This window comes from Camelus bactrianus, chromosome 11, assembly GCF_048773025.1.
Source record: "Camelus bactrianus isolate YW-2024 breed Bactrian camel chromosome 11, ASM4877302v1, whole genome shotgun sequence".
Taxonomy (NCBI): Eukaryota; Metazoa; Chordata; class Mammalia; order Artiodactyla; family Camelidae; genus Camelus; species Camelus bactrianus.
Genome location: NC_133549.1, coordinates 81,513,871 through 81,526,475, shown reverse-complemented (window position 1 = coordinate 81,526,475; position 12,605 = coordinate 81,513,871). Strand labels below are relative to the sequence as shown.

The 12,605-nt window shown below is 50.5% G+C and overlaps 1 protein-coding gene across 9 annotated transcripts in view; it reads left to right on the top strand.

Moving 5' to 3' along the window:
* The window catches only part of TMEM72 (transmembrane protein 72), a 28,786-nt gene extending 16,595 nt beyond the window's left edge, over window positions 1-12,191 (top strand). The window contains exons 3-6 of one of the 9 annotated variants that reach the window (XM_074374404.1): window positions 2,549-2,678; window positions 3,240-3,311; window positions 4,882-5,021; window positions 6,426-12,191. In XM_074374404.1, coding sequence (XP_074230505.1) covers window positions 6,431-6,904 — 474 coding nt within the window. In that variant the 5' untranslated portion in view covers window positions 2,549-2,678; window positions 3,240-3,311; window positions 4,882-5,021; window positions 6,426-6,430 and the 3' untranslated portion in view covers window positions 6,905-12,191. Of the gene's footprint in view, window positions 1-403; window positions 675-2,548; window positions 2,687-3,239; window positions 3,312-4,881; window positions 5,022-6,425 lie in introns of those variants that run through there. The other 8 variants (XM_074374403.1, XM_074374411.1, XM_074374402.1 and 5 more) reach the window with 8 other exon arrangements.
* Window positions 12,192-12,605: the final 414 nt, after the last annotated feature.

Sequence of the window (12,605 nt, the reverse complement as noted above, 5' to 3'; positions counted from 1 at the left end):
ATGACCCAGCTTCTCAGCAGCCCCACCCTGAGGGAGCCCCAGTCTGCCTGCAGGGTTGCCAGGCTGCATCCCCTGCCCTCACCTCCGCCCGGCTCCATTGACCCTCATCACGGTGGCCTGGTCTACTTCCTAAGGAGCCCCCATGCCCTCCTGCCCCAGGGCAGCATCTTTGGTGAATCACACTCACCATCTCCCAACCCATTCCACCCTTCCAGCCCACTTCCACATGGTCACAACTTCAGCTACCTGGAAGCCAGTTCCCTCCGACCACCTTCACCAGCTCTCACGCCCTCCAGCCTACACTCCTTTGCCATCTTCTGGCCTCCACCTTATTTCTTGTCTCTCAATTCACACCCTGGCGGCTTCTGAGTCTTAAACTCACCCACGTCTCCTCCCCTTTAAGCCGTTGCTCCATCCTGGAGAGCCCACAGGTGCCTTCCCACCCTCCTCGGCATTCCCGAAGCCTGCCACTCCTTCTTGCATGAACCCCCCACCAACCCTGGGAAGCCCCGAGCCCGAAGCCCCGCTGGCTGGAAGTGACTTCTTGCCCTGAGGGCCCTCCACGTCTTACTGAGCCTGTGCCTGGTCGCACAGCCTCCCAGGAACCCAGAAGCGGGGCGTGACTTCCTCCTCGCCACACAGTTGCCTGCGTCCCCTGCAAACATCAGCTTGGGGTAAGAGGTGGAGCGTATTACCCTACATAACAGGCCAGCTATGTGGCTGGTTAATGCAGACTGTGTTCTACCCAGAACTCTGCCTCTTCCTGACTACTCTGTCCCTGTCTTGAGGGGACACTGCCCCTCTGGTCACTCTGGTCCAGTCCTAGAAGGTATTCCTCCCAGCCTCAGGCCCCCGCCCTTCATTGTGAACTAGTCTAATTCTCCACCCAGGCCCCACTCTCACCCTGTGGGATGGGCACCCACGGCCCACCAGCCCATCTTTCCTGCCATGGGTACTCCACTCACTCCAAGGTCCAAACGTCCCTCCTCCCCCTTTTCACTCCTTCTTCCATCCGTCCTACCCCCTTACACACACAACCTTCCCCCCTGCAGATCTGACTTCTGCCACCGTGGTCCCTCACACTCGGAGTGTCTGTCTACTGCAGCCGCCCCACCACCACCACCACCATATGACTGTCACATCCTGCCCTGTGTGCCCAGGGCCAAGCGGGGTCCAGGGCCAAGAGTAGGCACCAAAGAGCCGACCTGTCAGTGATTTTCTCCTTGCTTTTCTCCTCTTTCTCCTCTGCACCCTCTGCCTTTCCTGTCTCCCTCCTGCCAGTGAGGCCCCTCACAGCCTTCCTCACACCCACAAACGGTGGCCCAAGGGTCCACGCGGCTGGGACAGAGCCCTGGCAGAGGCCTCAGGGTGGAGGACGTTGCTACCGCGTCAGGGCTCCCTGCTCGAATTCACTGCCTCGTCTGAGGGACTGGCTTCCCCGGACGTCAGAGGCACAGTGTCTGCAGCATCAGTTGGGAAGTCTGAATGAGTCACTTCACTCTAGTGTCCCCCTCTGCACCAGGACACAGAAAAAGGCAGCGCCACTTGTTTATCAAAGCATGTGCCCTGGGGTTCTTGTCAGGCACACAGGCTCTGGAGTCTGAGCGCTGGGTTCTAACCTTGCCCCGGCTACTGGTGAGTTGTGTGACCCAAAGCCAAGGGCTTGACCTCTCTGGGCCAATGACAATTGTAGTCATTCAACAATAAGATGGTTACAAGGGTTGATGAATGGGTGTTTGTAAAGCCCTTAGAACCTATTTGGCACTTACTCATTATATAAATGCTAGTTATTACCATTTAAAAGCTGGGGAATGAGAGTTAGGCAGACACTGGGAGGTGCAGAGAAAGTGGGAGGAAGTAGAGAATGGGTACTAAATGGTGAGAGAGGGAGAGAGAGGGAGAGAGAGGGGGGAAAAAAACTCACATGTATATGACGATTGCGAGGTGCCAAGCACATCTGAAGGGCTTTGCAAATGTCAACTCTTGTAGTCTTTGTGACAATTTTATGATTGCAGCCCTATGATTACCCACAGTTTGCAAATGAGGAAGCTGAGGCACAGAGAGGTCAAGTGCCTTGCCTCTGGTCACACAGTGGCAGGGCCAATGCCTGTGGCCCTGAGGAAACCCAGCCACCTCCCCCCGCACAGTAGCATCTCCTCTTACCCATTCCTTCACTCGGGTGCACGTCTACGGAAGGCTTCACACAAGCCTTTCCAGAGTGGGCCCAGGTTCTGTGGAGGAATTAGACAAGGAACTCCCTAAGGGAGTTCACAGACTGGTAGCTCTGGTCACACAGTACAATATGGAAAAGCCAGGGGTCCCCAGACAGACAAGAGGAGGAGGGGACTCTACAAGGGACTGGCATGTGCAAAGGTCATGTGGTACCAAACAGCTTCCTTCATGCAGGGCTTTAAAAAGCATGCTAAGAAATGTCAATCCCATAAGCCAGTGAGACTCTCCAATGAAAAACGTAAGTTCCATTCCCAAATATTCTGATATGCACAGTCTGGGGCTGGCCCAGGAATCTCTGATTTTACACGTTCCCCAGGAGATTCTGATTGGAGGGCCCCTGGACCACACTTGGCACTTGAGGACCCCAGTCTGGATGGGGAGGAATATGAGCAGATTCAGAAGGAGCCCTCGGGCAGCCTGGTGGTGACAGAGTGGAGGAGCAGGAGGTGAGGAGGTGAGGTCCAGGGAGTCAGGGAGGCCATGGGGGGAAGCTGGTGGAAGGGTTCAGGGGGCAGCGCCCAAACTCAGGCTGTACAGGGGAGACCAGAAAGGAGGAGAGTAATTCTGAGTCTGTCTAAGGAACACAGTCAGCCCCTCCTGGCGACTGTTTGGATGATGCAGAAGGAACGGGCTCCGGAGTGGATCCAGCTTTAAGGCTCAGACAGCCAGGCAGTGGGCCTCAGTTCTGGTGACAGCAGGTAGAAGAATGAGCCTGCCATTGTCCACACAGGGACACAGTGGTGCTGGGGTCAAGGCAGTCTCCCCTGCTGGCCTACAGCTCCCTCCCTCAATCCCCACCCCCACTGCCCAACTCAGCTCAGGCCCTGGCTTCCAAGCAGCTCCTGGTGGGTGTTGGCTGAGTTACAGGGTTAGGCCAAGAAACTCCTGGGCAGTCGTTTGCCTATACCTGGATGCCCAGGAGGCCAAGGTGCTGTGAGAAGATACCCAAAGGAAAGTGAAGGGCGCATCAGAGGCTGCCCGGCCTCCCTCACCTGTCTCCACCACAGGTTTACAGGAGCCGCCGTCTCTGTGAGCGAAGGGGCCTACTTTGTGGCTCAGCTGCTGGCCATCTGCTTCCAGTAAGTAGCCTCCAGAGTGCTCCCCACCCCACCCCTGCCCCAGACACCCCCAGATGCTGCCACCCGTGAGCCCACGGCCCAGAGACGTGCTGTTCCTAAAGCAGCCCTGGACGAGTTCCCCATTATGGGCTCAGGTCCGTGGGACTCAATGGTCCCTTTTTCCCTTCCCCCAAATGGAGTAAACTGACACAACTATTCAGAGCCTGACCCCACCCAGAATCCCCCTGCAGAGTCCATCCCCATCCTCCAGACTGCCCTCTGAGTCACCCACCATGGGGTAAGGGCCCCACCAAAGGTCGGCTTGGAGCATGCAGAGCTGGGCTTGAGAGCTGACTCTGCCTCCTGCTGGGACCCCAGGACAAGTCAGGGCCTCAGCCTCCAAGCCCATTTGTGAGGGCAGGAGGGCAGACCTTGCAGGGTTTCAGGAGACCAAATGGCCGTACCTGCTGCCCAGTCATGCTCAGTTCATGGAGGCTGTCATTCGTGTGGCCAAGGGTTGCCCCTGGACCATCCTTCTCAGAACCTAGACAGCTGGTCTCTAGATGGTCAACAAAAGAGCCAAGCTTCAAACCCAGCTGTCCTGGCATCTTGCAAGGGCACCTGATGCCTCCCAGTGTCACCATCCCGTAGGTAGCAGGCTTCCTCCATTTCTGCTGAACGCCACTGCCAAGGGACCCTTGCAACTTCTCAGGGCAGAAGAGGGAGGAGCCCTGAGCCTAAAGGGGCATTTTACCCTCTCTGGACTCCCTCCACTCCCAGCCAGGGTCTTGGCACAAGACAGTGACCACCAGAGGGCACCAATGAGCCATGGGAGCGGGATGTGGGAGGAGGGCTGTGCTCTGGGCCAATATTATCCGCCATTCTCCAGCCCACACCACTCCTGCAAAGCTAGCCTGGACAGGATGCAGCTGTACAGAGCGCTGCTCCAGGGCCAATTCAAAGGATGAAGAAGATGGAGGCAAGCATTTTCCTCCTTTGTAACCTGGAGGCAGCTCCCTAAAGAAACCTGCCCAGCATCAGGCCTCTGCCCGGCCCATATGTGGTTCCTATGTACCAATTAACAGAGAAGCCCCTCTGGGCAATGCCATCTCACACCTAGGCAAGGTTCCTATGAGCAGCGTGCAGCTGAATTCCAGCCCTCTTGCCCATGTGGCCAGGCCCCTTGTGCAGTGCACAATCCTTGCAACCAGCCCAGCCAGGTGTCTCCTATACTGCACACCTTCTTCACTGCACTGTGGACTTCCCAGTGTGCCCCCCAAGTCTCCTACTCTCCTTCCCACTGCCTTTGCAGCATCCTGAGCATTTACCTTCCTCCCCTCTAGACCAGAAAGGCAGGGCTGGGGGTCCTTTCAGGAAAAGTGTCAGAGACCCTCTGGAGAGGCTCAGGCAAGATCCTTAACTGTGGAACCCACAGTGAGGACTTCAGCCCCTGGCAGGTGTTCAACCAGGGGCCACTGCAGATAACGTGGCCACAGTCAGACCCCATCCCACACTCGGATGGCTTTGTATTATTGCTACGGGTTTCTGGTCGCTCCCTGCTTCCTGCCAATCCTGGACTTCCTCCCCCTAGGTGTCAGCCAGGGTCCCTGGCCCACAGAGCAAGGGAGAAGGCCCACTGGCTGGGCTGCTTCCAGAGGTTCCTGGCCTACGTGCTGCTGTCTGTGGCCTGCTTCCTCCACCCAGTCCTGGTCTGGCACGTGACCATCCCAGGTAGGAGCTCCAGGAGGTAGAGGAGGCCGGCAGCCCCCACCGCGGGTAGGCTCTGAGCCAGAGGGTCTGAATGCTCCTCGAATGGGCTGGCAGTGACGCTGGCTCCAGGGCCCCACGGGCCCCACTGTCCTCCCTGGCGTGGATCACAGGGATGAGGAACTGATCACGTGGCAGGAAAGTCCCAAGAAACACATCTTTCACATAGGTGTCCAGAGGCTGTACCCACAAAAGGGAGCTGACCTTTCCTCCAATGACTGTGTGTGGTCTGAGCTTTCAGAGGGGGCACTTCTCTGTCCAAACCCTTCTGTGTCTCCCGAGCATCTATCCATTCAGGTCCAACACACCAAGATGGGACCCTGAAAGACTCTGGTACCCCCACCCTCTTCTCACACTCCACTGACCCTGCTAGTCATTCCCGTTTCTGACATCAGAAGCCAGAACTTGATGCTTCCACCTCCTGAATTTTGACCATGACCTTCTCTGCTAGGACATTCTCTTCCCTCCTCCCTGGCTGTGAAAATTGCACCCCTCTTCCTGCTCCCATCTAAAATGCCAGGAAGCCGACTGCCCACGGAGATGGGGCTGAGAGATAGTCACCTCTTTCTTCCTGCAGTTTCCCTTAAAGTACCTGTCGTAGCCTCCCAGGGCCACTCCAAGCAGCTGTCAGTGGACTCCTGAGTAGGACTCAGCGCAGCCAAAGCCAGAGCAGCCACCACCTCCCACTCCTCAGAGAGCCTGAGATGCACGGGAGGCTCTGGCCCTGGCAAGCGGGGCAGCCACCTTCAGCCCTTCCTCTGGGCAAGGCCTGGTGCAGGGCCGGGGCAGGGGGTGCATCTGGGCTGGGGGCTGAATGAGGGGCCAGAAGGGGAGTCCACGCTCTGCCAGCTGCACCCAAAGGGATTTGCAGTTTCCTCTGTGTTTATCAGGCAGGCTGCAGTGAGGACAACCTCCCCACTTCCTGGGAATAGAAGGAAGCCCCATTCGGCAGTAGGGGCCTAGTACCCAACACAGAGTCCAGGTCTGTTGAAAGCACTGCAGATCTAGCCCCGAAAAGGCGTCCCTGAGAAGGAGGCTGAGTGTGGTGATGGGAGGACAGGTGGGTGGCACGAGGATCAGCTGACCAGAAGAAGGAGGCCTCCAGCACAGGGTCTCCTGGCCATTGGTCAGGATGAGGGCCGCAGCATAGCACTGGCCCCACTGACATCCCTTGGCCAGGCGTCAGGCCTGCCACACGAGGCTGATGTGGGTATGTGAGGAGAAGTTAGGCCTGAGGGCTGGAGCTCCGGGGGCCTGAGTGTGGCCATACAGGTGTGCCGCAGTGGCCCTCTGGAACAGTGGGTGTGGACAGCCCCTGGCTTTTCTCCGGGGCACATCCAGCATCCTGACCTCCCAGATCTCTTCCAGGCTCTATGCTCATCATCACTGGCCTGGCCTACTTCCTGCTGAGCAAGCGGAAAAAGAACAAAGCTGCCCCCGAAGCGCTGGCCCCCCCGGAGCAATACACGGACCCCTCCGGCAGTGCCGTGAGCACCACTCGCTCTGGGGACACAGAGCAGACCTACACCTTCCACGGGGCCCTCAGGGAGGGGCCCGGCTCCCTCTTCACCCACATGAAGAGCATCCTGAAGCGGACCAAGAAGCCCAGCGCCCTCCCGCGTCCAGATGCCCTGACGGAGCTGATGTTGGAGCCCGCTGACTCGCTGGCCAAGAAGAAGCAGGTGCACTTTGAAGACAGCGTGGTCAGAATCATCCCAGCTCTAGCCGAGGGCCTGGACAATGGGGACAGCGAACCAGAGGAGACCACCTCTGACACCACCCCCATCATCCCTCCCCCGGAGGCCCCCCTCTTCCTCTCATCCCTCACAAGCACTGGCCTCTTCTGAGCAGCTTGTTCCAGGCTGGGGGGTGTTCAGCAAAGGGTCTGCAGAGACAGATGGCAGCCCTGCCTGGAATTTCCTGATGTCAAAGGGCCCCCCAGGGGGCTCAGGGTCTTCACAGGTCAGCTGTTCAAAGGGTGACCTGACATCCCTGCAGTGGCTGGGCCTCTGGGGCCATCAAGTGGCATGACAGATCCTTCGGAGACCTTGAGGGCAGCACAGATGACGCTCATGCTGCCTCGAGCCCACACAGGTTCGTCCCTTCTGGACATCGAGTGGAGAAATCCTTGTGTTTTCCCCCAAAGAGACCATAGCACAAGGCTGCCTCAGCCCAGGAGAAGCCAGGGGGCTTCTCTTGCTCCTGACACAGGGCCTAGCACTCAGCAAGGACTCATGGCCCAGCTCATCTTTGGTGTGACATTTCACCTCTGAAGGCCCAGAGATGCTTCGGCCACTTACGTATCACAAACGCAGGTGTCGACGGTGCCCGTGGGTCCGGAACTCCAACCAACTGAGATTGTTGAGGACGAGTAGTGGGGAGGGAAGGCAGGGCTGCAAGCCCTCGGGGTAGGAGCAGCCCCAAGCCGGGGGCAGCATTCTCTGCGTGCTCTGGGGCTGGCGCCTGGCAATAGGAGTCACAGGGCGACTCGGGGAAACAATGCTGCTCTGTGCTTGCTACTGGGAAAGCCAGGCCAGATAAATGATGCTCATTCCAGAAGCATCTCTGAGGGCCCCCTGCATCCCCACCACATGGGCTCTCAAGATTCCAAGTAGATGATGTAAACTAGAGATACTGAAAGCCAGTGACAGTCTGGCAGTGCAGGCCAACACACAAGACAAGGCGCCTGCTGTGTGCAGGGACCACAGAGGCGGCGACCTGGAAACTCACGTAGCATGGAGAAGGGCCTCTGCCACGCTTCGGTGACTGGTAGCAGAATAGGTGATAAATGTGTCTGTTCAAGATGGGAGCGAAGGAAGGAAAAAGGGGGAAGAGGGAAGATAGGAAAGTAGGCAGGCGGCTGGCTACCCCTCTGCTATGGGGCTTTGAAAGTGACAGTTAACCCAGAATGAGGGGGAGGGTGTAGCTCAGTGGTAGAGAGCCTGCTTAGCATGCACGAGGTCCTGGGTTCAATCCCCAGAATCTCCATTAAATAAGTAGATAAACAAATAGGTAAGTAAACCTAATCATCTCCCCTGCATAAATAAGTAAATAAATAAAAATTTTTAAAGGAGGGGGAGGAGATAGCTCAGTGATAGAGTGCATGCTTAGCATGCATGAAGTCCTGGGTTCAATCCCCAGTAACTCCATTTTAAAAAAAAAAGAGCAAACCCAGAATGAGCAAAGAAAGTTGAATCATATATTCCTTAGTTAAGTATATATATTTTTTAATAGTGTTCGGTCCATGGGATTGTTGCAAGGCGGAACAGATACATTGTTCTCCACGGGCAATCCTAATTCATGAACAATCTGAAGAAACTGTTATATTGCTGCCCATTCGTGTGTGTGAGCAAACCCCAGCGTTCTGCAGAACAAGCCTTAGAGCACATGCTTCAAGGTCTCGATAAGAAATGTGTCCTCATTCTCATTCTTTTCAACACTCCCTACAGGTTATTTTGCAAATATGTGGAAATAGCAACCAGCAGCTAGTGTCAGTTTGGTGCCTGAATGCAGCAGGTGCACCAGACGAGCAGACTTCTCCCGGCAGTAACCCAGATCTCCCATGAACCCAAGTGAGAAAAGACAAACATGTTCTCATAAGCCCTCAAAGGTGGAAGCGGTAGAGCTGTTTCTGTAGCTGCCACCAAGGAGGGACTTCAGGGTCTGAGAGTCACAGCTGGAAGAGAAGGAACGTGGTCGTGGGTAGGCAGGGATTGTGCCCAATTCCTCAGGGGCCAGGTGTCTGCACAGAAGGAGCCAAGTGGGGAGGAGCCAGGGTCCCCACCTGTCAAATGGGGAGGGGAATGTGATTGGCACAGACACCCTTACAGCAAAGGTTCCCTGGGGAACCTGACGGTCCTGCTCCATTCTCAGCCCAAGTCAGCAGAGCTGGGAGGATGACAAGGTCTCAAGAAGCCAACTTCAAAGTATAATGTCAGAGTTTTCAGACCCCATTTAATAAATCCCTCTGTAAACCCAAGTGCTACAGCACTGGTCTGGATGTGTCTTCAGGGTGAGGTGGGCGCTGGGAGTTCAGGTGATATGCATGTGATTTGGAGACATCTAGGCTTCCTGGAGCCTGTCATCAGTTAAGGGAAACTGCTGGGTGTCTGCTGAGTGCATTAGAAACATAGGTGATTGCAAACTTACCTAGGTTAGCAAGTAAAGTTCTTCAACACTCTTATTGCCGACCTGCCCCCCAAAAAAGGCTAGGATGGGATCATTAAATAGACCAGAGTCCTCATCTCTGTCAGTAGACCAGACAAGAAAGTGGCTCCTTCCTTACAAGCAGGTGAACACCACGTCTCCATTTGATTCTCAGCCCCAGACCCTACAACTACATCCTTACCTACTGCTAAGCCTGCGAAGATGTAACGACCCCCATCCTCAATGAGACCCAAAGACCAGAAGGGCTGACCCTGTTGTAGCCTGCCTCCCTCCTCAGTCGGAGACACAGCAGATGTTACGTGGACGGAGAACAGAGCTATTGGAGGGAGACCACCGGGCTGAAGGTCATTAAATCTGCCCTTAACAGGCTGATTGACCTTGACTAATGCCCTTCACTGCTCTGGTTTCAGGTTCTTCTGTTAACTGGGAATAACAGCACTTCTCTCTGGATTGGTGCATTGAGTCTTCCAAGAAAAAATGGAGAAAGTGCTTTTCAGATGACAAATCACCCAAGTTGCTGTGAGTGTGTGTTCCTCTTACTGTGGGGGCCTCAGTGGGAGGAAGCCCCAAAGTAAAGAAGCACTGAGGACACATCGCCAAGGCTTGTCTCTAGGGCAAGGCCAATGCAGGTCTCAACTCCAGATTCCAGGGCTTGAGGCTGGGGCTGGTGTAGACCCCATCCTCCAGCTTAGACAGAACCATCATAACAGATCCCCAATCATGAGGAGCCATGTCCTGGGGGTCATCCAGTATTCCAAAATCTCTCCCATCCATCCTAAAGGAAATTTTTTTTTAAGTTTTTAAAATACCTTTATTGAGATACAATTTGAGTATCATAAAATTCACCAATTTAAAGTGTGTAATAACATGTTCTTTGTTAGATTCGTATTCAAGTTCATCACAGTCTAAGATCACAATATCTTCATCACCCCTAAAACAGTTTGTTACCCATTAGCAATTATGGGTAATTGCTAATTACCCCCCATCCCACTTCACTCCTACCCTGACAACCACTAATCTACTTTCTGTATTTATAGATTTTCCTATTCTGGACATTTCACAGAAATTGAATCATACAATATGTGGTCTTTTGAGACTTGCTTTGTTCACTTAGCATAATGTTGTCAAGGTACGTCCATGTTGTAACATGTATCTTTGTGTTACTGCTTTCCATGGCTGAATAGAATTCACTTATATGAATACACTACTTGTGTTTATCCATTCATCAGTTGATAGGCATTTGTGTTGTATCCATTTTGTGGCTATTATAAACGATGCTGCTATGAACATTTTCATGTACAAGTTTTTGGGTGGACATATATTTTCATTTCAAGTGGCATTGCTTTGGTCAAGTGGTAACTCAATATTTAACTTCTTGAGAAACTGCCAAACTGTATACCAAAGGGGCTGCACCATTTTACATCACCATCAACGGTGTGTGAGGGTTCTGATTTCTCCACATCCTCATCAATATTTGGTATTGTCTGATTTTTTTTTATTATAGTCATCCATTAATTATGTTTTTTTAATCAATTATGGTTTTGATACACATTTTCCTAAGGACTAATGGTTTTGAGCAACTTTTTATGTGATCATTGTCCACTTATATATCTTCTTTGACAAATGTCCATTCAAGTGCTTTGCCTTTTTTTAAATTGGGTTATTTGGCTTTTTACTTCGAATTGTAAGAGTTTTTTAAAAATATATTCTGGATACTAGATTTTTACCAGGTATATTATTTAAGAATATTTTCGCCCATTCTGTGAGTTGCCTTTTTTACTTTCTTGATAGAATCCTTTGAAGCACAAAAGATTTAGTTTTGGTGAAGTCCAATTTATCTATTTTTTTTCTTTTGTTGCTTATTCTTTTGTGGTCAAGTCAAAGAAACTGTTGTCTAACCAAAGGTTATGAAGATTTATTCCTATATTTTCTTCTAAGAGTTTTATAGTTTTAGTTCTTAAATTGAGAAATATGATCAATTTTAAAGTAATATTTGTGTATGGCATGAGATAGAATCTAATTTAATTCTTTTACATGTATTTATCCATTCATTTTGTCACCATTTGTTGAGTTGAATTGTCTTGGCAAAAATTTATAGACCATAAAGGGTTTATTTCTGGACTTGCAACTCTATTCCATTGAGCTGTGTGTCTGTCCTTATAACATTACCACACTGTTTTGATTACTGTCACTTTATAGTAAGTATGTTTTGAAACCAGGAAGCGTGAGCTCCCTGCTTTGTTCTTTTTCAAGATCATTTTGGTTATTCAAGGTCCCTCATACTTCCATATGAATTTTAGGATTGGCTTATCAATTTCTGCCAGAAAGCAAGCTGGGATTTTAATAAGGATTTTACTGACTCTGTAGATCAGTTTTGAGAGTGCTCCCATCTTCACAATATTAAGTCTTCCAATTGATGAATATGTAGTATCTTTCCACTTATTTAGATCTTCTTTGATTTCTTTCAATAATGTTTTATAGTTTCCAATGTGCAATTTTATTTTAAGTATTTTATTCTTTTTCATGCTTTTTAAAGAGGAATTATTTTCCTTTTTTCCCCAGCTTTATTGAGGTATAATTGACAAATAAAAATATATATTTAAGTGTAAAATGTGATGATTTGATATATATATATATATATACACATTGTGAAATGATTTCCACAGTCAAGTTAATTAACAAATGTATCACCTGTTACCTCTTGTTAAATTTTATTTTCAGTTGCTAGTATGTAGAAAGATGAATGGTTTTTGTGTATTGATCTTATATCTTGCAAACTTACTGAACAAACTTATTTACTTATTTATTTTTTTATTTCAATTATATAATATAGTTTATCAGCTGTGGTTACTGTGTTTTACATTAGATCCTCAGACTTTACTCCTCTTATAACTGTAAGTTTATATCCTTACCAACCTCTTCCTATTTACCCCACCCCTCAGCCCCAAATATAAGTGATACTATGCAGCATTTGTCTTTTTCTATGTGACATTTTACTTACTATAATCCCTTCAAGGTCCATTTATGTTGTTGCAAATGGCAAGATTTCCTTCTTTCTCGTAAATAATATTCCATTTTATATATACACACACATATGTATATATACACACATGTATTTATATATCATATCATCACATCTTATATATATATAACATCATATATATTATATATGTATTATATATCACATCTTTTTATCCATTTATCTGATGGACACTTAATTGTCTATATATCTTGCCTATTGTGAATAACACTACAATGATTGTGGGAACACAGATATCTCTTCAAGATCCTGTTTTTACTCCCTTTGGATATATACCCAGAAGTGAGATTGCTGAGAGGAAATCCTATGTAGTTTTCTATAGTGGCTGCACCATTTTACAT